This window comes from Pongo abelii, chromosome 5 (assembly GCF_028885655.2).
Source record: "Pongo abelii isolate AG06213 chromosome 5, NHGRI_mPonAbe1-v2.0_pri, whole genome shotgun sequence".
Classification (NCBI taxonomy): domain Eukaryota; kingdom Metazoa; phylum Chordata; class Mammalia; order Primates; family Hominidae; genus Pongo; species Pongo abelii.
Genome location: NC_071990.2, coordinates 31,164,763 through 31,191,141, shown reverse-complemented (window position 1 = coordinate 31,191,141; position 26,379 = coordinate 31,164,763). Strand labels below are relative to the sequence as shown.

General features: G+C 51.4%; 3 protein-coding genes across 4 annotated transcripts; 2 read left to right on the top strand and 1 right to left on the bottom strand.

The window, feature by feature from the left end:
• Window positions 1–1,137: 1,137 nt before the first annotated feature.
• Window positions 1,138–3,009, bottom strand: PSORS1C1 (psoriasis susceptibility 1 candidate 1). Of its 2 annotated transcripts, XM_063725434.1 has the most exons (4): window positions 2,853–3,009; window positions 2,401–2,524; window positions 1,744–1,951; window positions 1,138–1,535 (listed from the first exon to the last, which is right to left on the bottom strand). In XM_063725434.1, exons 1-4 carry the CDS (start codon window positions 2,875–2,877, stop codon window positions 1,473–1,475), a joined length of 420 nt encoding a protein of 139 aa, XP_063581504.1. In that variant the 5' UTR covers window positions 2,878–3,009; the 3' UTR covers window positions 1,138–1,472. The 2 variants fall into 2 exon arrangements, with proteins under 2 accessions (XP_063581504.1, XP_054414631.2); XM_054558656.2 differs by lacking the exon at window positions 1,744–1,951.
• On the top strand, window positions 2,105–3,229 carry PSORS1C2 (psoriasis susceptibility 1 candidate 2). The gene is made up of 2 exons (XM_002809109.4): window positions 2,105–2,199; window positions 2,874–3,229. The coding sequence occupies exons 1-2, from the start codon at window positions 2,145–2,147 to the stop codon at window positions 3,227–3,229; spliced, it is 411 nt and encodes a 136-aa protein (XP_002809155.1). The 5' UTR covers window positions 2,105–2,144.
• Window positions 3,230–20,069: 16,840 nt separating this feature from the next.
• Window positions 20,070–24,454, top strand: CDSN (corneodesmosin). Its single transcript, XM_002809097.5, has 2 exons — window positions 20,070–20,180; window positions 22,971–24,454. The coding sequence occupies exons 1-2, from the start codon at window positions 20,096–20,098 to the stop codon at window positions 24,452–24,454; spliced, it is 1,569 nt and encodes a 522-aa protein (XP_002809143.4). The 5' UTR covers window positions 20,070–20,095.
• The last annotated feature ends 1,925 nt before the right edge of the window (window positions 24,455–26,379 follow it).

The following is a 26,379-nucleotide window of genomic DNA, read 5'->3' as shown; positions in this document are numbered from 1 at the left end:
ATATAAAATATATATATTATATATATATAAAATATATATAATATATATAATATATATAAAATATATATAATATATATATAAAATATATATAAAATATATAATATATATATAAAATATATATAATATATATAAAATATATATATAATATATATTATATATATAAAATATATATATTATATATTATATATATAAAATATATATATTATATATAATATATATAATATATATAATATATATTATATATATAAAATATAGATAATATATATTAAATATATATTATATATATTAAATATATATAATATATATTATATTATATATATATAAAATATATATTATATTATATATATATAAAATATATATAATATATACATGATATATATAAAATATATATATTATATATAAAATATATATATATTATATATATAATATATATATAAAATATATATATAATATATATAAAAAATATATATAATATATATAAAATATATATATAATATATATATAAAATATATATATAATATATATATATGTTTTTCTTTTTTGAGACGGAACTTCGCTCTTGTTGCCCAGGCTAGAGTGCAATGGTGTGATCTCAGCTCACCGCAACCTCTGCCTCCTGGGTTCAAGCGATTCTCCTGCCTCAGCCTCTTGAGTAGCTGGGATTACAGGCATGTGCCACCATGTCCGGCTAATATTTTTGTATTTTTAGTAGAGACGGGGCTTCTCCATGTTGGTCAGGCTGCTCTTGACCTCCCGACCTCAGGTGATCCGCCCGCCTCGGCCTCCCAAAGTGCTGGGATTACAGGTGCAAGCCACCACGCCAGGCCCACCTGATGTATATTTTAAGACCTCTTTTGCTGATGGAGGACAGGCTTTGTGTGAGGGGGAGGGATAAAGAGTGGGAGCAAGGGGGCCAATTAGAAGGGTGTTGGGGAGGCTCGGGGGAGATGGTGGTGGCTCAGGATGATGGGCTGGGTTTGGACAGGGTGTGGAGGGGCTTGCAGGTGGATGGACTGTGGATGGTGGAGGAGTGTAACGAAGGTTTCTGCATGAGCCCTGGAGGGAACAGACAAGATCACGCCATTGCATAGTAAGGTGTCCCTTACTGTGGGGCAGCAGACCAGGCAGGGAACAACCTGGGAGGAATCAAATTTAATTTTGGACATGTTACTTCTGAAAGGCTAACAGACTTCCAGGCAGAAAGGTCCTTGAGGGAAACGTTCTAGGGGTCTCTCTGGGAGGCTTAGATCAAGGAGCTGAGACCAAAAGGAGAATGGGAGGGAGGAGGCAAGTACAATAGAGTTGGAGCCAAGGTCCTAGAGGCGGATAGGTGGATTCCTGAGGGAGGAGGAAGGGGCTGGGGTTGCTGGAGCCTGGCAGCTTCTTCCAGAGCCATTGGCAGGACTGATGCAAACAGCTCTGGGTGGGAAGAGGGAACCAGGATATCCTCCTGTATCCTTCTTCTTCTGCAGTCATCCTGGGTGGCTGCCAGATGGAATTCCTTGGATGTCATTGCTTGGAGGTCCCCTGCATGCCTGAAGAAGGACATGCTGAGAACAGGATGCCTGGATCCCATGGGGGAAGGGAAGTGCCCAGGAAAGCACGAAGCCCCAGGAGGAGCTTTCAGTGCAGGGGTGAGTGGGGAGGCTGGGATAGTAGCTGACACTGTCCCACCTGCATCCCAGGTTTGAAAGGCACCTCCTACCCCAGCGCAGGCATCCTGCCTCCCAACCCTGTAATTACGGTGCTTCCCAACGCCCAGCGCGTGGTTTGCTCCCGTTCTTTGGCTTCCAATGGTTGCAAGGGATGAAGGTGGACATCTCTGTGATTATGGAGATGCCAAGTGGGCATTGACTGCTCCAGGGTGTGGATGGAGGGTGTGCAAACCAGGGTGGGGTGACGCAGGCTCTGGGTCATGATAGAGCAGGCAGCTGGGTCCTGGGCTGGAGGACTAAAATAAGGGACGCCACCTTCAGGGGTGACACATTAGCCCAGGCCTTCCCAACGGGTTTGACCAGTTCCTTTCTGATGGTATTCCTGTGCCACTGGGCTGGCCCCTCCTCCCCTCCTCCCCTATAAAGCCTCTTGGGGTTTCCAGGCACCCAGAGTCAGCCCACCCCAGCTTTGGGGGCCAGTACATAGCCATGATCCTCAACTGGAAGCTCCTGGGGATCCTGGTCCTTTGCCTGCACACCAGAGGTGAGGTGGGAACAGAGGCAGGGACTGCAGTTTGGGGTGATGAGGGATACTCAAGATGGGGGAGGTGAACTGGACGCATGGGGTTGGGGACAGGAATTCAGGGGATGCAGAAGGTGCATCTGGCTCACCAGAAATGGCTTTCTGGACACATTGGGTGGGGGACAGGAGTTCAGGGGTGCAGAAGGTGCATCTGGCTCTCACCAGAAATGGTTTGCTGGCTCCATATGGCAAAGTCGGTCAGGATTAATGGGGGGGGGACGAGTTTCCTCGGAGCTGGGATCTGTGTTAAGGAGCTGGGGTCCTTGTAAAGCTGGGGTCTGTGTGCCTGGGGGCCAAGGTGTAACCCACTTTGGGTTGCAGGTTGGCCTGAGGACAAAGCCAGTGGGGTACCCCAACCAGGGGTGGATGGAGCTTATTTGGAGAAGTCTGGTCAGTTTAAAGTGGGTCAAGTGAACGGTTCAGATCCATCAGAGGTAGGGGTTCATGCCATTTTACCATCAGTTAAGTATTTACAAACGTACAGAGAGCTCTTTGAGAGTGACTTTTTTGGTCTGTTTGTGGGTCAGTTCAGGCTGCATTCATCCAGACAGGCTCCTCCTCCTGGGGCTGGGGCTGGGGTGGGGTTGGGGAGAGAAGCCCTCACCACCTCTTACCTTTCTCCTTCCTCTTTACAGGCATCTCAGGCAGCGAGGACCACCCCTCTCACCCACCCGCAGAGGACCGAGAGGAGGCAGGCTCCCCAACATTGCCTCAGGGCCCCCCAGTCCCCGGTGACCCTTGGCCAGGGGCACCCCCTCTCTTTGAAGATCCTCCGCCTCCCCGCCCCAGTCGTCCCTGGAGAGACCTGCCTGAAACTGGAGTCTGGCCCCCTGAACCGCCTAGAACGGATCCTCCTCAACCTCCCCGGCCTGATGACCCTTGGCCGGCAGGACCCCAGCCCCCAGAAAACCCCTGGCCTCCTGCCCCTGAGGTGGACCACCGACCTCAGGAGGAGCCAGACCTGGACCCACCACGGGAAGAGTACAGATAATGGAGTCCCCCAAGCCGTTCTGCTGCCAGGCATCTCCAGGCACCCACGCCCTCTCCACCCTCTGATTCCCCGTGAATTCTTCCCAATTTAGCCTGGCTCCTTAAACCTCTTCCTCATTCCCTCGGCTTTATTCTGAACCCGTAAGGTGGTGTTCTCAATATTTCCTGTCCGCTCCTGAGATCCGTACTTAGTCCTCACATCGCCCGTTTTTTCCTCTGACAGCCTAAGCCCACTCTCCTACCTCACCTCCAGGCCTCGGCCCCACCTACCTCCCACCCGGTCTTCCTGCCCGCGCGATCGCTGGGGCAGGGCTGCGGTACTGTGTTCCCTTCTGCCACCTGGTGGCCAGCGGCAGGAACTATCAGTAGACAGCTGTTGCTTCCATGAAACGGAAAAATAAAAATCATGTTTTCTTAATTTTGAATCTAGGCTGCTGCTTTAACTAACACTTAGGGTCTTTTTTATTTATTTTTATTTATTTGTTTTTTCTTTTTTGAGACGAAGTCTCGCTCTGTCGCCCAGGCTGGAGTACAGTGGCTCCATCTGGGCTCACTGCAAGCTCCGCCTCCCGGGTTCACGCCATTGTGCCTCAGCCTCCTGAGTAGCTGGGACTATAGGGGCCCGCCACCACGCCCGGCTAATTTTTTGTATTTTTTAGTAGAAGCGGGGTTTCACCGTGTTAGCCAGGGTGGTCTCTATCTCCTGACCTCGTGATCTGCCCACCTGGGCCTCCCAAAGTGCTGGGATTACAGGCGTGAGCCACAGCGCCCGGCCTTTTTTTTTTTAGACGGAGTCTCACTCTATGCCCAGGCTGGAGTGCAATGGCACGATCTCGGCTCACTGCAACCTCCGCCTCCCGGGTTCAAGCCATTCTCCTGCCTCAGCCTTCTGAGTAGCTGAGATTACAGGTGCGCACCACCACGCCCGGCTAATTTTTGTGTTTTAGTAGAGATGGGGTTTCACCACGTGGGCCAGGCTGGTCTCGAAGTCCCGAAGTCCTGACATCGTGATCCGGTCGCCTCGGCCTCCCAAAGTGCTGGGATTACAGGTGTGAGCCACAGCGCCCCGCCTTTTTTTTTTTTTTTTTTTTTTTTTTGATGGAGTCTCACTCTATTGCCCAGGCTGGAGTGCAATGGCACGATCTCGGCTCACTGCAACCTCCGCCTCCCGGGTTCAAGCCATTCTCCTGCCTCAGCCTTCTGAGTAGCTGGGATTACAGGTGCGCACCACTACACCCGGCTAATTTTTGTATTTTAGTAGAGATGGGGTTTCACCATGTTGGCCAGGCTGGTCTCGAACACCTGACATCGTGATCTGCCCGCCTCGGCCTCCCAAAGTCCTGGGATTACAGGTGTGAGCCACTGCGCCCAGCCAACACTTACGTTTTTGACTATTCGGATGCCTTCTTCACAGTCCTAAACTTACGGAGACCTGGAAGTAACTCGAGTTCCTATCTTGCCCATATCCAGCACGTAAGGCTATGGGGCTCAGCAGGAGGAGGGTTGGAAATGTCACTATGCAAGTCACAATAACATTCAGGCCCACATTTCTCCCTTTCTGGGAACACTATATTGAAGAATGGGAAGGTAAGTTTCATCTCTGTTTAATGGCCTATGGCTTGGATACCCCTGGTGGTATATGCAAACCTTCCCAGGGGTGTGTCGGCAGGACCAGTTTTAAGGGAATCCGTTTCCAAATTAATATGTGCCCCCGCTAGAATGAATCTCCTGCCTGTCCTGGGCCTGATCAGAGTGCCTTTCCCAGAGCTGCCAAAGGTCAATAGGAAACAAATCAACCTTTCCCATCTCATTAAGAGATTCATTTTCTTTCTTTCTTTCTTTTTTTTTTTTTTTTTGAGACGTATTATCTCTGTTGCCCAGGCTGGAGTGCAGTGGCACGATAGCTATCAGCTCACTGCAACCTCTGCCTCCTGGATTCAAGTGATTCTCCTGCCTCAACCTCCCGAGTAGCTGGGATTACAGGTGTGTGCCACCACGCCCAGATAATTTTTCTATTTTTAGTAGAGACGGGATTTTGCCATGTTGGCCAGGCTGGTCTCGAATTCCTGATCTCTTGTGATCTGCTTGCCCTGGCCTCCCAAAGTGCTAGGATTACAGGTGTAAACCACCGCGCCTGGCCAAGAGATGCATTTTCAATAAGTTACTTTTCATGTCTTTTTGTGTGTTTGTTTGAGACAGGATCTCTACTCCATTTGTCATCCAGGCTGGAGTGCAGTGGCACGATCATGGCTCACTATAGCTTCAACCTCCTGGGCTCAAGCAATCCTCCTACCTCAGCCTCTGGAGTAGCTGAGACTACAGGTGCACCACCCCTGACTAATTTTTTGTATTTGTTTAGTTTTGTTTTGTTTTGTTTTTAGAGATGGGGTTTCACCATGTTGCCCAGGCTTGTCTTGAACTCCTGAGCTCAAGTGATCGGCCCATCTTGGCCTCCCAAAGTGCTGAGATTACAGGCATGAGCCACCGCGCCTGGCCAACTTTTTATATTTAATCCTTGTGAATATTCCTAGTTTTGATTAATTGCAATAATTGCAATACAAATAGAATAACTGTTTCTAACACTTGTTCAAGGGCTTGTTCACGTGTTTTTTAAAAGGATGCTAACAGATATGAAAGTTCTATGGCATTATATTCAATTTGCTACACTTAGAGTGATGTGCAGTCTCTGACAGACTCAACACAACAAATTGTTTTTAATTTTAAAAACTGATATGGCCAGGCATGGTGGCTCACGCCCGTAATTCCAGCATTTGGGAGGCTGAGGTAGGCAGATCACTTGAGGTCAGCAGTTCAAGACCAGCCTGGCCAACATGGTGAAACTCCGTCTCTACTAAAAATACAAAAAACTTAGCTAGGCATCCCAGCTACTCAGGAAGCTAGGGCATGAGAATTGCTTGAACCTGGGAGGCAGAGGTTGCAGTGAGCCAAGATCGCACCACTGCACTGCTGCCTGGGCGACAGAGCGAGACTCCATCTCAGAAAACAAAAAACAAAAAAAAACTACACGTGGCCCGAATGAAACAAAACTAAGCTTAGGGTTTAGGAATAATCTGAGAACACATAAGAATTGTAGGGTGAGCCTAGTAGAATTAAATAGGCCCCAAGCTGGACTGGATTCACCCATTCATTCATTCATTATCTTACTTCCTCAATGTGTCCACGAATGCCGGGTGCCATGGGAGAATATAAGATTATAAATAATAAAAATATGTAGTTTCTACTCGGAAACTTAAAATTGAGAGAGGCAGAATTTACAGGCAAGTTTAAATAACATCAAAGACAGTAAAAATGCATATGTCCTAATAATGACATGAGCGAGCGCCAACGTAATAGCCTTGGCAGTAAACACCGTGAGTTCAGAAGAGTCACGGTGAGCTGGACTAGTCGGGGGAGGCTTCCGGGAGGAGGGCCTGGAGTGGGACCTGAGAGAAGAACAGGCAGCGTGTCTGGAGGATGGTCCAGGAAGGGCAGACCTGGAGCCTCATGCAGGGCGCAGGTGCAGAAGCTGCCCCCTGGTGATGTGCTCTGGTGGCCAGACCCACCAGCTCTGGGGACCAGCCCTTGCGCCTATGTGCATCAGCCTTTGTGTGTGCTGTTCCCTATGTCTGGAATGGCCTTCCTCTCCCAAACCAGCTGTACTTCTCCTCAGGGATGGCTCTGCCTACACCACTCCCTCCTGCACCCCACCTGACCCCCGACACCCTTCACCCCAGTCACCCTATGGCAATGATTTATTCATGTCTGTCTTCCCTTCCCAGGCCATGAACCTTGTGGGGCAGGGACTGTGTTCTATGCATTTCTTCTTGAACCCCTTTACCATTTTTGTGCCTACGGACTCCCAGAGTGCTGAATCACCCCCAACAGCCCCGCCTATGCCTCCGCTGGGACCTTTTCCAGGGGAAGAGAGCTGGAAGCACTTGGAAATTTTTCTCTCCCACATCCTCACATGCCACCACCCTCCCACTCCCCCAGCCCACCCCCAGGCCTTAACCAATAGTGGACAAATATGAAGGTGTCAGTACCCCAGCCCTCCATGAGACTTGGCTTGGTTCCACTCATGTGCTTGGGTCCCATTTTCCCACTCCCTTTCCACTCCTCCCTACCCTCATTACTTTTTTTTTTTTTTTTTTTAAAGACAGGGTCTCACTCTGTCACCCAGGCTAAAATGCAGTGGCACAATCATAACTCATTGCAGTCTCGACCTCCTGGGCTCAAGTGGTCCTCCTGCCTCAGCCTTCTGAGTAGCTGGTACTACCGATGCACTCCACTCACTGGGCTAACTTTTTAATTTCTTGCAGAAATGATGTCTTGCTATGTTGCCCAGGCTGGTCTGGAACTCCTGAACTCAAGCAATCCTCCTGCCTTGGCCTCCCAAAGCACTGGGATTACAGGTGTGAGCCATCATGCCCGGCCCCCTCATTACTTCTATTTATGTATTTATGGATTTATTTATTTATTTATTCAATTTTTGAGATGGAGTCTCCCTCTCGTTGCCCAGACTGGAACGCAGTGGTGTGATCTCTGCTCACTGCAATCTCCACCTTCTGGGTTCAAGCGATTCTCCTGCTTCTGCTTCCTGAGTAGCTAGGATTACAGGCATGCGCCACTATGCCCAGCTAATTTTTGTATTTTTAGTAGAAACGGTGTTTCACCATGTTGGCCAGGCTGGTCTCGAACTCCTGACCTCAGGTGATCTGCCCGCCTTGGCCTCCCAAAGTGCTGGGATTACAGGCGTGAGCCACTGTGCCCGGCCTATTTATTTTTGAGACAGGTCTCACTCTGTTGCCCAGGCTGGAGTACAGTGGCACGATCACAGCTCACTGAAGCCTGGACCCAAGCGATCCTCCCACCTAAGCCTCCCAAGTAGCTGGATCACAGGCGCACGCCACCATGTCTGGCTAATTTTTTTTGTAGAGATTGGGTCTTACTATATTGCCCAATCTGGTCTCAAACTCCTGAGCTCAAGAAACCCTCCTGCCTCCGCCTCTCAAAGTGTTGGGATTATAGGCGTGAGCCACCATGTCCAACTTCTCATTAGTTTTAAATAAATCTCTCTTACTTGAATCTTTGTCTCAGGGCCTGCTTCTGGGGAATCCAACCCAGGATGCAAAGTATTTGCTACACACTATTGCAACTACTTTCTACTGCGCATGTGCCATAGGGCACTGTTGGTAAACGCTCCACAGCTTAAGCTCTCATTTAATTTGCATAACAGTGCTATCATGATCACTTCACAGAAGACAGCAATAGGCCTAGAGAGGTACAGTGACCCATGCAAGGTCACACAGGGGACAAATGGCAGAACTGGGATTTGAATTTAGGTCTGTGCTATGCTAACAACACTGATTTTAACCACTACATCATCCCAGCTCTTTTTTTTTTTTGAGACGGAGTCTTGCTCTTGTCACCCAGGCTAGACTGCAATGGCATGATTTTGGCTCACTGCAACCTCTGCCTCCTGGGTTAAAGCAATTCTCCTGCCTCAGCCTCCCATATGACTGGGATTACAGGCACCCGCCACCGTGCCCGGCTAATTTTTGTAGTTTTTTTTTTAGTAGAGACGGGGTTTCACCATGTTGGCCAGGCTGGTCTTGAACTCCTGACCTCATGATCCGCCAGTCTTGGCTTCCCAAAGTGCTGGGATTACAGGCATGAGCCACCGCGCCTGGCCCATCCCAGCTCTTTATTCATCTGTGTAACCCTGACACAGAATATAGTGCCTGGGCCGTCATGCACACTTCATGTGTGTTTTGTGAAAGGCTAAATTATTTAATGAACGGCCCAATTAACAAAGAGTAGGTCGGAATGATTGGAGTAAAATAACCCAAAGAAGAGAGAGACATGTTGGAGAGACAGGTCGGGGGAAAATTAGATATGCAGGAGGTCATATCTGAAAGTCTCTCTCCTCTATTAGAACTGTGCCTGGGCCCGGACAACATAACAAGACCCTGTCTCTGAACAAACAAAATAAGTTAGCTGAACATGGTAGGGTGCACCTGTAATCCCAGCTATTCCAGAGGCTGAGGTGGAAGATTGCTTGAGCTCAGGAGGTCAAAGCCAGCCTGGGCAACACAGCAAGACCCCATCTCTAAAAAAAAAAATTAAAATTAAAAAAGGGCCAGGCACAGTAGCTCGCACCTGTAATCCTAGCACTTTGGGAGGCCAAGGCAGGAGGATCGCTTGAGCTCAGGAGTTCGATACCAGTGTGGGCAACATAGTGTGACCTCACCTCTACAAAAAAAATGTTTAACAATTAGCCAGGTTGCCAGGTGCAGTGGCTCACGCTTGTAATCCCAGCACTTTGGGAGGCCGAGGCGGGCGGATCACGAGGTCAGGAGATCGAGACCACGGTGAAACCCCGTCTCTACTAAAAATACAAAAAAAATTAGCTGGGCGTGGTGGCGGGTGCCTGCAGTCCCAGCTACTCGGGAGGCTGAGGCAGGAGAATGGCGTGAACCTGGGAGGCGGAGCTTGCAGTGAGCCGAGATCACACCACTGCACTCCAGCCTGGGCGACAGAGACAGACTCCATCTCAAAAAAAAAAAAAAAAAAAACAATTAGCCAGGTCATGGTAGTGCATGCCTATAGTCCCAGCTACTCCGCAGGAAGATCACCTGAGCATGAGAGGTTGAAGCTGGAGTGAGATATGATTGCACCACTGCACTCCAGCTTGGATGACAGAGCTGTCTCAGAAAAAAAAAAAAAAAAAATTGTGCCTAGGGTGGAGAGAAACACATACATCTCTGGGTATACTGTGTCAGGAAGCTATGGATAGAAAGGAAGAAGGAGGTCTGGACCCCTCAAACTGACCCTAAGCCAATAAGGTGGAGTTAGTTAGGAGGAAAAAAAATTAATTAATTAATTTTTTAATTTTTTGAGACAAGGTCTTTCTCTGTTGCCCAGGCTGGAGGGCAGTGGTGCAATTACAGCTTACTGCAGCCTTGACCTCTTGGGCTCAAGGGATCCTCCTACCACAGTGTCCTGAGTAGCTGGGACCACAGGCATGTGCCACCACGTCCAGCTAAGAGAAATTCTTAAAGAAGAGAGAAAGGAGGGAAAGGAACTGAGCCCCTGATGTTGCCTAGGGAAAAAGCTGGGGCTCTTTACAGCACACTGCCTTCTTTAATTCCACAGCACTGTGTGGGTTTCCATGCCTTTATTTCCTTGGAAAGTATGAGCTTCTTGAAGACAGCGACTGTGCCTTGTCTTTCTTTGTATCCCTTACTTCTCTCCTAGTACCTGGCCTAGAAGGCACTCAATAAAGTAAATGATTAGCCCCATTTCACAGACGAGGAACCAACACTGAGAGAGGTAACTCACCTGGGCAAGTCATATCACAAGTGCCAAAGTCAAGACTGGATGCAGGACTGCCTAGCTGCAAACCAATTCTTCCCAGGCTGACACGGCAGGTAGGTGAGTGGGAAAGAGAAGGGGGAGGCATGAGGCAATTGGAGATTTTAGTACCTATTAATAGGCAGTGGATCTTGGCCCTCAAACAGGCTGTCTTCATTAGCTAGGGAGGAGACTGAGTGGGCCTGGATGGTATGGAGGTATTTGCACAGGGAAACCCATTGTGCTGGCTTATCCATTCAGATTAGACAATGCTGGTTCTCTCTACCTGCCTTGGCTAAGCTCACCTAGGAGTAAATGCCGCAGGGACACTGTCACGTCTATGTCAACACAGAGTCATGGAATTAAATAACAGAATAGGATCGCAGATTTACAGAACAATAGCCCAGAACCTTGGACATGACAGATAGTTATTAAATGCTTGGCCAATGAAAAAAAAAAAGAACCTAGAACTAGTATCACGGTAAAATCTAATTAAACAAGCTAAGTTACCTTGAGAAAGCACCAGGCACAGCCCTCAGCCTTTGGGCAGTGAATGATGTCTTTGGACTAGACAGAAGAGATGGTTGTCTGCCCTGCTTTGAAGCTCTCTGGCCAGGGAAACTCCAAACCATTCATTTGTTCATCCATTTGCCCACACAATCAACATTCATTGAGCATCTGCTCTGTGGGGTGCTACGTGATGGTGACAGTCCCAGGAAGCAGTTTCAGTCCTCCCTGCCCTCAAGGGGCTCTGTGTTTAGGGAGGACAAACATATACATCATGGCAATAAAATTTGACAAAAAGTTAAATTAGAGAGGGGGTACACCCTGACATAGGAGCCCAGGAGGGACTCCTAACTTCTCTGCCAATTTCATGTTTCAAAATCATTAGACCCAAGACTCGCTTTGGTATAAACTTAAGCTCTCTTACTGTACATTTTCCTTCTCCTGCTAGTCTTTAATTAACTGCCCACCAGGTGCCTGGCACTAACTCAAAAAACTTGCTGAATTAAACTAAATGCACCTCCTGTGGGTTTTTCCTCCTAATATCCTCAGAGGCAGTAATCAATTCCCTCCCCAAAATCCCAAGTCCCCACCCCATCCCCAACTTTCCTTTTTTTTTTTTTTTTTTTGAGACGGAGTCTTACCCTGTCGCCAGGCTGGAGTGTAGTGGCACGATCTTGGCTCACTGCAACCTCCGCCTCCCGGGTTCAAGCAATTCTCCTGCCTCAGCCTCCCGAGTAGCTGGGACTACAGGTGAGCACCACCACACCCAGCTAATTTTTGTATTTTTAGTAGAGATGGGGTTTCACCATGTTAGCCAGAATGGTCTTGATCTCTTGACCTCGTGATCCGCCCGCCTCGGCCTCCCAAAGTGCTGGGATTACAGGCGTGAGCCACCACGCCTGGCCTACCCACCTTTCCTTTTGCAGCATAATCTCAACTCCTGTGATGGGGGCAGGCAGGATAGCATGGTAGTGAGATCAACAGACTGTGACTTGGGTTCTTGTCCCTACTTAGCCATTCGTTCTCTGTATGACCTTGGGATGGGACTTTAGGGGCATTTCTTTAATAACCTCTAAACTCCCATGCAATGCTGAGAGCCAAGGTAGCGGCTCTCAGGTCTTGTTCCAAGAACTTCCACCAGAAGGCAGCCTAGAGACTCCTCTCAGGTGTTTTCCTCCAGAGCCTTTGCTCTTTCCCTCACTAATGTCATCCACTCCCTGGGTCCACCATCAAGGCACACAGGTGTCCCCTTAGCTGTCAAGGTGACCATTCTAAGGTGAGCCAGGCATGTGAGGTGAGGCGAGACAGGCTCTGAAGCCCTCAGGAAAATTCAGGCACAGGCTGCTTGTCCAGGTGGACCTCATGATCATCATTTACACATTCTCTCCCTGATTATTTCATGAGCTGGTGGTCTACAGGAGAGGATACCACAGCCAGGCAAAGGGATCAGGGCACTGCCTTCCAGTGGGGGAGGAGAGAGATACACAGATGCTTACAAGGTATCTGTAGTAGGATGTCACCTAGTGATGAATGGTATGACGCAGCTTACTTAGGCAGAGTGAGGAAATAGGGATGGTCCAAACGCGTGTGTGTGTGTGTGTGTGTGTGTGTTTTGAGATGGAGTTTCACTCTTGTCGCCCAGGCTGGAGTGCAGTGGTGCGATCTCAGCTCACTGCAACCTCTACTTCCCGGGTTCAAGTGATTCTCCTGCCTCAGCCTCCCGGATAGCTGGGATTACAGGTGTTCACCACCAAACCTGGCTAATTTTTGTATTTTTAGTAGAGACGGGGTTTCATCATGTTGGCCAGGCTGGGCTACGAGCGAAACTCCATCTCAAAATAATAATAATAATAATAATAATAATAATAATTCCTGTCTCCTAGGGTCATTGAGAGAATGGAGATCAGTCCTGCATGGGCAGACGTCGGCACCGAGCTGAATGTTATACACTGCCAAGGAGTCGGCACCGGTCTCTGGTGAAGATGTTCTAGTCCCAGGGCCCAAAAGAACAGAGCAGGACATGAGATGCCTCTCTAACAGGAGTCTGTGTTTCCTGGTCACCTCTGTGTGCTGGGTGATGCTTCAGGTGCCAGGGAGACACTGGGCAGTAGGAGAAGCTCCCTCCTGTGAGGAGCTCTCACCCAGAGGCACTCAGACAGCCCAGAACACAGGAGGGAAGATGGGCCACCCGTTCCCAGGCACTCCAAGGGCCAGCCCAGCTTAGAAGTCCCTCCTGGTACAAGTCTTTCCGGCCTCTCCTCTCCCGAGAGCATGTTCAGACTGCACCCTGGCCTCTTTCACCCTGTCGAGGAAGCTGTGACTCTAATTCTGGGTGACCAGTAACAATAAAAACCACTAATAGCCCTAGTGGAAAGAATGACTATTCAATAGGTGCACATAATGAGTAGACAAGGAACGCTCTTTTCCCTCACACTCCGCAGAACAGAGAGGGGAACAGTCTTGTTACTGTGAGAGCTAATCACAGCCTCTGTGCGCCTCCCTCCTCACAAGATAAGAGGGGTGGCCTCAGGGTGTGACTGAAACAGCCACAAAGGCTTCGGCCTGGGGAGCGACTGCCCTGCAGCTGACTCCCTGCTGCTTTTGGGAAGTGGAGGTGAAGGGAAAAGACTCGGGGGAGCAGGGGGAAGAAAGCTTGGTGGACAGAACTCCACTTGCCGAATTCTTCCTCTTTCAGGATTCAGTGCCCAAAGGTGCGCCTGGCTGTGGCCCCAGTCCTCACTCCCATGTGCCAGCTGCAGTGCCCTGGGCCCCTCGGAGGCTGGCAGGGCTGCTGGGAGGGTGAGGACAGGCATGGAAGGAGTGGAAAGTGGGGGCTGACCCAGCCAAGCTCCAGGAGGCCATTCCATAGAGGAGCGAGCCATGGACCAGGAGCCAAGCAGGGAAGAAGGAAGGAAGGGTAGAGCCGAGCACCACCCACACCAGGAATAATCTCAGAGAGAGGATGGTGTGGACAGGCTCCAGGAAAGGGCTTCTCAGCTAGGGGCAACTCATTATGCTGCAGTGGGGGTACCTAACAGAACCCCCTAGGGTTTTTTTAAAGTATACAGCACTGTCCTGCCCACCCATGGCATCAGATGAATGCCATGTCCAGGGGAAACCCCAGTACGTCCTCATCACAGCCATGTGAACTCTGCTGTTTGTTCATAAAAATGTGTTGCATCCCTAGGGGGAAAAAAAGAGCTAATCCAATAGAGAGAAGAGTGGCTCAGGGGAGACAGTCACCCATGAGGAATGAGGGCAGGACACACAGGCCCAGGCTGAGATTGCACAGGGTGTCGCACTAGTGGCTGTGTCAGAGCCAAGTGCATGTGCCCACTGCCACCTCTGCCAAAGCCATCAGTGAATCCCTCCAGCACCTACAGGGGCTTTGCACATAGGAGCTGTGCTTGTGGGCGGGGGCACAGGGCAGGAAGCCAGAGAGGAGGGCACCATGTCCCTGAGTAAGGTAGAAAGGGGAAGCACAGCCTGGACACATTCATCCATTCCTTTATTTCAAAATATCACCAAGTACCTGCCACAGCTATGTGCTGGGAACTCAGTGAACACGCCTGTGCTTTGCCCACTGGCATGGAGCCCACGGTCCGGGGGTGATGGTTTCTGTTGCATTTCAAAGCCATTGGGGTGCTGCATAGATGGCTGGCTGCAGAGTCTATTTGAGAGGAAGGCAAGAAGTCAGGGCCCATGGACTGTAGATTCCACCCTTGATCGTCTACTACACGAAAACAGCCACAGAAGTGAGGGGGCATTCCCAAGAGGAAGGCAGAGGAGGAGAGATTAAAACTGAGTCACGAAGTGTAGCCAGTCCCATGGAAGCACCTGGGCTAAGGAGGGTCTGTCCCCGCAGAGATGTTCGGAACGCCCGACTGGGGATGTGCCCCTCTCCTATGTTCTTGGTCACCAGAGGAACCAGGTGAAGAGTGTGGATGACTCAGTCCACCCCTCCCCGCACAGGAAAAACAACTCAGAGGACATCCCCTACTGGGAGTGGGCCAGGAGCTCCGGCTTCCACGCCAGGGAGAGGAGGGTGTTGTGGCTGCAGAGGTGAGTCCACAGGGAAGCGTGGGTGTCATGGAGAAAGACAGGAGGAGAGGAAACGGCCTCTTGCTGGAGCCAAGCAGAGAGGAGCAAAGGAGGGGAGGAGCCTGCAGGCCCTGGAGCCCCAGAGCGGCTCTGGGTGGCCCCTTTCCTTCTCTCCACAGCACAAAATAAGCTGCTTTTCCAGGCTTTTTCTCTTCCTTGTGCTCACTCCATTTTCCTTCTTCCAAGCCTGAGCCCTGGTCTACCAAGGACCCCTATGTGAAACACTTGTTATAGAACTTTTGTCCTGACTCTCAGGCCCCCAGAGGAGCAAAGCTGTGGAGGAGGGACCTCATGAGCCAGCAACCTTCACTTAGGAATTCTTAACTTTTTTTTTTTTTGAGATGGAGTCTCACTCTGTCACCCAGGCTGGAGTGCAGTGGCACGAAATCGGCTCACTGCAGCCTCTGCCTCCCCGGTTCAAACGATTCTCGTGCCTCAGCCTCCTGAGTAGCTGGGATTACAGGTGCCTGCCACCACACCTGGCTAATTTTTGTATTTTTAGTAGAGATAGTTTTGCCATGTTGGCCAGGCTGGTCTCAAACTCCTGAGCTCAAGTGATCCACCTGCCTCGGCCTCCCAGAGTGCTGGGATTACAGGCGTGAGCCACCATACCTGGCCAGCTTTGACAGCAGAAATCTTCTCTCTAGAAATATTCATATACATAAGGAATTTTGCACACATCCTTACAGGGTTTAGGGAGCCTCTGAAGCCTGTCCATGAACCTCTGCCATTCGTTTATAGCATGGTGTCAGCTGCAGAGTAATAGGATCTATGTGGGCCTGGAAGTCCAACAGGCCTGGGTTTGAAGCTTTTTCCAACATTTTTGCTTGTTAGCAGCTGGTTTGGACAAATAATTTCAACTTAGTTTTCTCATCTGTGAAACGGGGAAAAAGCACTTACCCTGTAGGGCTGTTGCGAAGATTGAACAAGACAACTCATGTTAAATACCCAGGCACCGTGTCCGCCTGCAGCAAGCAGTCAGTACATGGGGGATCTCGTGCCCCAAGCCTCCTCTTTATGGAGTCCCTCATGTTGCCCCAGCTGGCCTCGGATTCCTCCCACCTCCACCTCCTGGGTAGCTGGGACTACACCACGCCATGCTTCAACCCCCTTTGTGATCATTCAAAACCATTTGGTTCCCTGCACCCTCTCACATTTACCGCAATTCCTATAGAATCCAAATTCTTTTAACCTGGTGTTGTAGGTCATCTATAATCCTGATCCAAGCAGCCTGTCCCTTCTCCCACACCACTGTTCCTCCACATGCATGTCCCACACCAACCCATGCCATCCGCTGGTTCTAAATACACCTGAAGCACTGCAAGGCCCCACATCTGGCTGCCTGCTCTGTGCTTCTCTCATCATTCCTCAAGGCCCAGGGAAAGTCCTGCTACCTCCCTGAAGCCAAGTGCCTACCCGCTTCTCCACTCTAGGCTGTTCTCTGTGCTGTGTGTCCCCAGCTGGATGGCAGCTCCTCAGGGCAAGGAACAATTTCTCTTCCTTCTCAGTGCAACCTCCAAAACACAGCAGAGGAGCGTGCACTGGGGGCTAAGGCTGGCACAGAAAACACAGCAGCACAGGGCTGCTGGAGGGGTGGAGGAGACTGGAGGGGACAGTGACCTGCCTGCTTCATAATACATGGCTGGGAGCCCCACCTTTTGCCTATGGAAGGCATGTGCTTTGAGGTTGATTTTCTCGGGTGCGGAGTGTCTACGCCACCCACACTTTCTCACCTGGTCCAATGCACGGGCACAGGCAGGGGCAGGGGCAGAATCTGTTGCTGTAGAACGCAGCACAGCTGCCTGCGCTACTGTGGACATCATTAAACTGGTAGCTTCACTGAAGGTGACTCTGGCCTGTGTGGGCACTCAGTTGATGCCCTTCTCTTCCCTCCTAAGCCCCATTAGCTTTAGGTCTTCACCACCTGCACTGAGAGAAAGATTAATGCTGAGCACCAGAGTAAAATCTAGCACAGAAGGCAGGGTTTCAGTAAAAAACCAAAAGCACGGCAGATTAGAGCTCGAGGGCCCACAGGTGGGAGGACAGTAGAGGAACTGGGCAGCCCAGGGTGTCAGGATGGGGTGGACAGGAGTGGACAGGAGAGAGTAGCCAGGAGGAGGGATGTGGCTGCACCACCAGTCCACGTGGGCGGCTGGAGACCTGGCAGGAGGCCAGGAGAGACTGTGCCTCCTCCAGCCTGGCTGTCTTGGCCAAGTTCTGACAGCAGCCAGGAGGAATGTGAGAAAGAAAACAAGACAAACTTTGCTACCTCTGGCTGGTCAGGGGAAGTTTGTGTTGGAAAAGAAGAAGCCACAGATTCTGCTGTTCCACTGCCTTCCCCCCTCCCACCCTGGGGGACAGCCCAGCACCTTCTAGTCCACTCCTCCCTGCCCTCTGCCACTCCCCTCGCTGCCCCAGAGCCCCCTCCCTCCTTGCCCAGGTTCTCCAGGGAGCCAAGCCTGAGAGTCTAGGGAGGCCCGCAGGAGGAAATGATGTTCGGAAAGAGCAGCATCACTTTATTTATTTATTTTTTATTTTTTGAGACGGAGTTTCCGTTTTGTCACCCAGGCTGGAGTGCAATGGTGCGATCTTGGCTCACTGCAACCTCTGCCTCCGGGGTTCAAGTGATTCTCCTGCCTCAGCCTCCCAAGTAGCGGGGATTACAGGTGCCCACCACCATGCCTGGCTAATTTTTTTTGTATTTTTGGTAGAGACGGGGTTTCGCCATGTTGGCCAGGCTGATCTCGAACTTCTGGCCTCAAGTGATCCGCCCCCCTCGGCCTCCCATAGTGCTGGGATTACAAGCGTGAGCCGCCGTGCCCAGCTCAGCAGCATCACTTTAAATGGTATCTCTGTCTCACATTTGTGCCTGCAGCTCTATCCAAGGCAGGAAAGGAGCAGAAGAGACTCTGCTAGCGTTGGCTGGGCTGGAGACTCAGGAAAGGGAGCCTGGGGCTGTGGGGGTGAAGCTGGCCTATTTGTCTCCCCCAGTGGAAGGATGAAGACAGGAGCACCTGCAGGGCTCTATTTGCTGGGCTTCCTACTGGGGGACTGCACCCCCTGTCCCATTTAACCTTTTTGATAATTTCCCATTTGATGTTCACAAAAACCTTGTGAAATAAGTGTTATTTAAAATACCCCCGTTTTACAGATGAGAAGATGGAAGTTCAGAAAAGTTTGAAGAGCCGCCCAAAGCCAAGAGGTTAGCTGGGACTTGAACCCACGTCATCTTCATTCTGAAGCCAGTGTTTTTTGTTTGGTTGTTTGTTTTTCCCAAGGCATTAGTCCCCTTCAGGGGATCCTGTCCTATCCCTTCCTCTCTCCACGGCTCCCTCAGCCCCTCTTTCCTCCCACTCCCATTCTGAGTGTCACCAGCAAGTCAAGAGCAAGACTAGATGGTAGCCACTAGCTGCACGTGGCCAACCACATCATTACAATTAATTAAAATTCAAGCTCCAAATTTTTGGTGGTTGTACTTGCCCCACGTGGCCGGTGGCTACCGTATCGGACGGCACAGACAGGAAACATTTCCATCCTCCTGCTGGTCTGAACTTAAAGGGCGGTCAGGAGGTAGAGGGAACGTGGGAGACCAGCCCAAGGGGCCCAGGGACAGAGCTGCCTTTGTGAGGAGACGAGGAGGTTTCAGAAGTGAGTTTGGGTGAGGGGAGCAGGGGTGTCTGAGGCCTGGGAGAGGAGAGGGCAGCTTGCTGGACTCCCAGGCACCTCCCTCCGATACTGATACTCCGGCAATACTAGTGAGCAATTAATTGGCTGGGGCGGGGCAGGGGCCGGAGCAGGAGGGAGGCCAACGCAATGGAGGAGAAGCCTCCACCCTCTCAGCAGATGGCAGGGCTCCGGTTCTCCTGGCCTCCTTTCATCCTTTGAGGACCCGGGAGCCTGCCTGGCCCTCCTCAACCTGCCCAGAGCTGGCTGCTGTTTCCTGCTCGCTCATCCAGCCCAGGGCCAGCAGATGGGCTATGGGGCCACCACCTTCCCAATTAGCCTTCTTAGCCTCTTGCTCACTCTTGAGGTCTGGGTTACCAGCCATGGGGAGGGGCTGTGAGTGGCCTGTGAGTAACCAAGGCCCAGCTATGACAGAGGTCATCAGCCCAGGCCCCTCCCCTGGCTGAGCCCTGGCTCCCAGCACCCCCCCACCCCCGCCACCATGCCATCCCCAGAGGCCCCCAGAAGTGACAGGTCAGGGAGTTGGTTTTGGGAATGTGGTGCCCCATTTCTGAGAAGGAGAAGGTTCCCCAGGTGACGGAACACGTAATAGGTATGTGGCTGGCCTGGTACTTGGGGAGTGGTGGGAGGGGGAGCCTGGGGGATGGGGGCAGAATTCATATTTGAAGGAGGAAAGTGGAGGTGGAGTGATGGGGTCCTAAGGAAGGAGCAGATCGGGGGCTGTGAATGGGACCTCATTGGGGTTGGGCAGGTGGGGCTGGAGCAGGCACCCAAGAGCGGAAGAAAAAGCTGAAACGCCTACGTCTGCGAGTGGAGGGCAGATGGGGAGACAGGCCAAGCCAGGGTAGGCAGGAGAGTTAACAGCCAGGCGGCTGGGTCCTGTGGCAAGAGTGGCCGCCCCAGAGTGGGTGGCCGTGGGGCAGAGCGCCTGGTTCCGGGTTAAGCAATGAGGAGCCGGGGCCAGGCCTGTCAGGTGGCAGGATCGTTAGGGGCCCGTGGCCGTGGGTGCCCCACACTGCAGCCACTGCTGCTGCTGAGTAGGCAGATGCACCGGGCTGATTACTACGCTCCTCCCGGCCACGCCAACTTCCCCCGGGGCACCCACCCCCTCCACCTCTCCTGCCCTCCCCACAGTGACTCCTGCCCAGGGAATGTCCAGCTCTGGCATAAAGGACCCAGGTGTCCTCGAGCTGCCGTCAGTCAGGAGGCCGTGCAGTCCGAGATGGGCTCGTCTTGGGCACCCTGGATGGGGCGTGTGGGCGGGCACAGGATGATGGCACTGCTGCTGGCTGGTCTCCTCCTGCCAGGTAGGAGGCTGGGGGCCCTGGGAACAGGAGGGAGGCAGAAGGGAGAGTCCGGGAGAGGACCCAGCGAAGGGGATGGGCAGGGGCTCTGGAATCTGCCTTTAGAGTCTGGGGGTTGCTCCTCACTGCATGGTCGCCTCAGGTAAGTTTCTTAAACTTCCTGAGCCCCAGTTTCTGAAACTCTGAAGTGGGGTTAATGACACCTACCTCTAGTCTGTGCGTCTCAAATTAAATAATGTATGTGACACGTGCTTTGGAAATTCTAGAGGTTTATATAAATGGTGGTGGTGGTGATTTTTATTATGGGAGCACTACAAGATAATGATTGGACATTTAATAGTAATAATATCATTTTTAGAGCCTTTTTATATGCTAGACTCTGTTTTAATCACATTTGGATTATATATTAGAACTTTTTTTTTTTTTTTTTTTGTGAGACGGAGTCCCACTCTGTCTCCCAGGCTGGAGTGCAGTGGCGTAATCTCGGCTCACTGAAACTTCCACCTCTCAGGTTCAAGCGACTCTCATGCCTCAGCCTCTAGAGTAGCTAGGACTACAGGTGCCCATCACCACACCTGGCTAATTTTTTTTTGTATTTTTAGTAGAAACAGGGTTTTACCATGTTGGTCAAGCTGGTCTCGAACTCCTGACTCAAGTGATCCGCTCGCCTCGGCCTCCCAAGGTGCTGGGATTACAGGCATGGGCCATCACACCCAACCTATATTAGCACTTTTGATCATTACAAGAATGGTATGAAAGGAGATTTGTTATTTCCACTCTACAGATGAGGACACTGAGGCTTGGAGAGTTTAGGAAACTAGCTCAAGATCATGCATTAGAAGGCAGCAAAGCCAAGATTTCAACCCCAGGCCAGGCGACCCCTGGACCTGTGTTGTTAACCACCAGGTACTTATAGCCCTTGAGGAATTTCTGCAACCTTCCCATGGTCTAGTAGGTGGTTGGTGTCTGAGGGAATAGAGAAAGAGAGAGGCGATGCGTGGTGGATTCATGCAGAGGACTGAAGGGAATTGGCACAGCTGGGGTTTGGCATGGAGGTGCATGCAGATAATTTCTTTCTGAGGAGAGAACAGGGACATCACAGAGGATGGTAGTCTGGTTGTTGGTGGAGGGATCAGGATGAGTGGCAGTAATAAATCATAATATATAATGCTTTACACTTTCTAAAACATCTTCTGGCCGGACATGATGGCTTGCGTCTGTAATCCCAACACTTCAGGAGGCCAAGGCAGGCGAATCACCTGAGGTCAGGAGTTCAAGACCAGCCTGGCCAAGATGGTGAAACCCCTCTCTACTAAAAATACAAAAAATTAGCTGGGTGTGGTGGCGGGCACCTGTGGTCCCAGCTACTTGGGAGGCTGAGGCAGGAGAATCTCTTGCACCGAGGAGGCAGAGGTTACAGTGAGCTGAGACAGTGTTATCGCACTCTAGCCTGGGCAACAAGAGAGAAACTCCATCTTACAAAAGAAAAAAAAAAAAGAAGAAAAAACTTCCAGGTGGATGATCTCATTTAGTTTTCTTCATAGTAATGCTGTGGGAAGGCAGGGCAAATTTGGCCCCTCTGAATGTATAAACTAAAGCTCAGTGAGGTTCAGTAACTTGCTACTATGTGGCTCCGTTTGTGAGACATGGGACCTGGAGGGGCTAGGGAAGGCAGAAGGAATGCAGGTGAAAGAGTCATGGAAGAACCATGGGGTAAGTTGGGCCTGGGGTTTTGAGCAAAGGAAAGGAAAGATAAGGAAAGATGTGGCTCCACATCCCTGAGGGAACTCAAGGCAGCAGAAGTCAGATGAGGGGCTGGATGGAGGCAGGTGTGCTCAGAGAGGGAAGTTGATTGTGGCCAGGAGCCTCGGAGGCTCGTGGGGTTTCATCCTGGTTCCCTGGGCTGGGCCAGCGAGAGCAGGACTGGCTCAGGGTGCGGTGTCCTGACACACTGGTACCAGCAGTTTCTGAAGCAACAGGTAGTGACCCCACATCCTGGCCCCCACCCAGCTTTACTGGCATGGCCAGTGCTGAGATGGGAAATAGGGTTTCCATTCCTGACCCCAGCCTGGGCTCTCACGAAGAAGCTGGTGACCAAATCTTAGTCCTCGAGTGCCCTTTCCTTTATTTCAGGCCCTCTGCCCCCAGCTTTATCTTTTTCCAGTGTCTCCTTCTATATTTTTCTCTGCTTCTCAGCCCTCCATTGTTTTGCCTTTTGTCTTCTCCTTCCCTTTGGTCCTACTGTCTGGCCCAGGATTTTTCCCCTAAGAATTTATGCCTGGACTTCTCAGAGCCTCAGTTTCCCCAATTCTCTGTCTCTTCAGGGTCCTTTCTTTTAGACCTACTTGTTCCTGCCACTTCTCCATTCCCTCTTCTTTTTTAAAATTTTTTTAATTAAAAAACAAAATACAGACGGGGTCTATGTTGCCCAGGCTGGTCTTGAACTCTGGGGCTCATGCAATCCTCCCACCTCGGCCTCCCAAAGTGCTGGGATTACCGGCGTGAGCCACTGTGTCCAGCCCCTTCTCATATTCAATGTATTCCTTTGAGGCCCCTCACTTTGGCACCTAATTTTCTATTTTTCTGGTTGGTGTTTGCCCACCCTTCCCAAACAATGAAACTGCCTTTATTCGGCCACCTCAATATCCTTTAGAGACAATAGCCAGTTCTTCCTCCTTTCTTCATCCCTAAACTCTCCCTAAACCCGAGAGGCCAATGACTGAGATAAGGCAGAAAGGTGAGGGAGGAAGCCAAGCCTCCTTGGCCCTTACTAACCACTGCTTTCCTCCACAGGGACCTTGGCTAAGAGCATTGGCACCTTCTCAGACCCCTGTAAGGACCCCACACGTATCACCTCCCCTAACGACCCCTGCCTCACTGGGAAGGGTGACTCCAGCGGCTTCAGTAGCTACAGTGGCTCCAGCAGTTCTGGCAGCTCCATTTCCAGTGCCAGAAGCTCTGGTGGTGGCTCCAGTGGCAGCTCCAGTGGATCCAGCATTGCCCAGGGTGGTTCTGCAGGATCTTTTAAACCAGGAACGGGGTATTCCCAGGTCAGCTACTCCTCAGGATCTGGCTCTAGTCTACAAGGTGCATCCGGTTCCTCCCAGGTGGGCAGCAGCGTCTCTCACTCGGGAAGCAGCGGCTCTCATTCGAGCAGCAGCAGCAGCTTTCAGTTCAGCAGCAGCAGCTTCAAAGTAGGGAATGGCTCTGCTCTGCCAACCAATGACAACTCTTACCGTGGAATACTAAACCCTCCCCAGCCTGGACAAACCTCTTCCTCTTCCCAGACCTTTGGGGTGTCCAGCAGTGGCCAAAGCGTCAGCTCCAACCAGCGTCCCTGTAGTTCGGACATCCCCGACTCTCCCTGCAGTGGAGGGCCCATCGTCTCGCACTCCGGCCCCTACATCCCCAGCTCCCACTCTGTGTCAGGGGGTCAGAGGCCTGTGGTGGTGGTGGTGGAGCAGCACGGTTCTGGTGCCCCTGGAGTGGTTCAAGGTCCCCCCTGTAGCAATGGTGGCCTTCCAGGCAAGCCCTGTCCCCCAATCACCTCTGTAGACAAATCCTATGGTGGCTACGAGGTGGTGGGTGGCTCCTCTGACAGTTATCTGGTTCCAGGCATGACCTACAGTAAGGGTAAAATCTACCCTGTGGGCTACTTCACCAAAGAGAACCCTGTGAAAGGCTCTCCAGGGGTCCCTTCCTTTGCAGCTGGGCCCCCCATCTCTGAGGGCAAATACTTCTCCAGCAACCCCATCATCCCCAGCCAGTCGGGAGCTTCCTCGGCCATTGCGTTCCAGCCAGTGGGGACTGGTGGGGTCCGGCTCTGTGGAGGCGGCTCCACAGGCTCCAAGGGACCCTGCTCTCCCTCCAGTTCTCGAGTCCCCAGCAGTTCTAGCATTTCCAGCAGCTCCGGTTCACCCTACCATCCCTGCGGCAGTTCTTCCCAGAGCCCCTGCTCCCCACCAGGCACCGGCTCCTTCAGCAGCAGCTCCAGTTCCCAATCCAGTGGCAAAATCATCCTTCAGCCTTGTGGCAGCAAGTCCAGCTCTTCTGGTCACCCTTGCATGTCTGTCTCCTCCTTGACACTGACTGGGGGCCCTGATGGCTCTCCCCATCCTGATCCCGCCGCTGGTGCCAAGCCCTGTGGCTCCAGCAGTGCTGGAAAGATCCCCTGCCGCTCTATCCGGGATATCCTAGCCCAAGTGAAGCCTCTGGGGCCCCAGCTAGCTGACCCTGAAGTTTTCCTACCCCAAGGAGAGTTACTCGACAGTCCATAAGTCAACTTTTGTGTGTGTGCATGCCTTGGGCACAAACAAGCACATATACTACATCCCATATGGGAGAAGTCCAGTGCCCAGGCATAGGGTTAGCTCAGTTTCCCTCCTTCCCAAAAGAGTGGTTCTGCTTTCTGCACTACCCCAAGGTTGCAGACTCTCTTTTATCACCCTTTCCTCCTTCCTCTTCCCAAAATGGTAGATTCAAAGCTCCTCTCTTGATTCTCTCTTACTGTTTAAATTCCCATTCCACTGCAGTGCCCCTCAGCCAGATCACTACCCCTTACAATTCCCTCCACTGTGTCTTTGAAATGGCCCATTCAGTAACACCCCCATCAGCTTCTCAACTGGGAAACCCCTGAAATGCTCTCAGAGCACCTCTGACGCCTGGAGAAGTTATACCTTCCTCTTCCACTTTACCAAATAAAGCAAAGTCAAACCATCATCTGGAAACAGTGGCCACTTTTCACTGACCTCTCTTCGACATCCAGTCAACCCACCCAGTATGCCACTGGGCTCTCGCTCCCAATTCCACCCCACCCTCCGTTACAGAGCTCACCACGCCCTCCTAGATCACCGTCCCCAACACTCCCACTGCCTCTCAAGGCCCTTATCTCAGCCCCTTCCTGCGGCCACTTCCCTCAGTGCTCAGATGATTCCCTGGGTGAGGGAGACACTGGGGCACCCTCAGAGGTTGGAGCAGGCTCCCTGCTGTCTCTGGATCCTGGACAGATGGCTCAGTAAACTGTGGGGACTAGGTGCAGACTTTTTGCCTTCTTGGAGTCCTGGGTCTCCTCTGAGAGTCTGGGTGGTGTTCCTCCTATGCCTCTAGAGGTCTCTGTGTCCCTCATTTTCCTTCAAAAACAGGCCGTATTTCTCTTCTACCTTCCAGCTCCTCCCACAGAGGAGGAAGACAATAAATATTAGTTGAACTGAAAGCAGAGATTGCCTGGCCTCCCAGATCCTTCCTCCATTTCCCTCCTCTCTCATTGCTCCAGGAAATCCATTCTCTTCCCATTCCTCATTCACCATGGGGTCCCCCTTCCCCTTATTTAGGGCCCTCAGTGTTTCCTCTCCCTCCCCTCCCCACCCCACCCAAACTCCTTTTCTTCCACCATTAGCATGCCTCACCTTCTAGACGCCATCCTCTCTGGGAGTCATGAGTCTCGATTTCCTGGGTTTCTGGGACACCTGGAAGCTTGGGAAGGCTGGGACACAACAACTCCAACCAGATTCCTGTCAGCTGAGTAGGAGGCCAGGTGGGAGTTGTTCCTGGAGCTGGGGGTGGAGAGAGTAAAGGACTGAGAGGATGGGAGCGGGGCAGGGAGTGCAGCCAAGCAGGGTGACTCACTGGCCTAGATCAAGAGGCCCGGCCCGGCCCGTGGCAGAACAGAGCTGCCAGTGGTCTCTCCATCTTCACACTCCCTGCTCTGCTGGGCTCCAGAGTGAGAGTGTGAGCAACATGGCTCTCAGGTGAGGGCTGAGAGGGCAGAGCGCCCCAGTGGGAAAGAGGAGTTGCCTCCATTGGAGAAGAAAGATAAAGTGGAGTGTGTGGTGGGGTCCATGTGACTTAAGTCCTGAGACAGGCAGGGAGAGGCTGAGGCGGACAAAGTTCCTGCATCCCAAGGAGGGCAGAGTGGATTGTGCTTGTCCCTGTAGGAGCCCCACCCCCCACCCCAGGCCACCTCTCAGAGCCTCTGCTTGGCTGCAAAGGAATTCACCCCTACCGTAGCACTTAACCCATTCGCTCCTGTCAGGTTGGTGCTGTCTAGTCCTGAATTTAGAACTGTTGAAACTCCAGGTCTAGAATCAGCAGAAATGTTTTACATTGACCAGAAAGGGATTGAATCACCCTTGGTCCAGCATCTGGCCCCTGATCTGCAGCCAATGGCAGGAATCCAGGTCCTCAGATGCTTCATGGATGGGAA

Bases quoted from the DNA above. Each gene is read 5' to 3' on its own strand.
- PSORS1C1 (XM_054558656.2), bottom strand. From the start codon at position 2,877: ATGCCTGTAAAGAGGAAGGAGAAAG. The intron at 2,525-2,852 runs GTAAGAGGTGGT...CTTGGCCCCCAG, and splicing joins TGTAAAGAGGAAGGAGAAAG to GCACACAGACCCCAGCTTTA. The intron at 1,536-2,400 runs GTGAGAGCCAGA...GTCCTTCTTCAG, and splicing joins GAGCCAGCAAACCATTTCTG to GCATGCAGGGGACCTCCAAG.
- PSORS1C2 (XM_002809109.4), top strand. From the start codon at position 2,145: ATGATCCTCAACTGGAAGCTCCTGGGGATCCTGGTCCTTTGCCTGCAC. The intron at 2,200-2,873 runs GTGAGGTGGGAA...TCCTCTTTACAG, and splicing joins CCTTTGCCTGCACACCAGAG to GCATCTCAGGCAGCGAGGAC.
- CDSN (XM_002809097.5), top strand. From the start codon at position 20,096: ATGGGCTCGTCTTGGGCACCCTGGATGGGGCGTGTGGGCGGGCACAGG. The intron at 20,181-22,970 runs GTAGGAGGCTGG...TTTCCTCCACAG, and splicing joins GGCTGGTCTCCTCCTGCCAG to GGACCTTGGCTAAGAGCATT.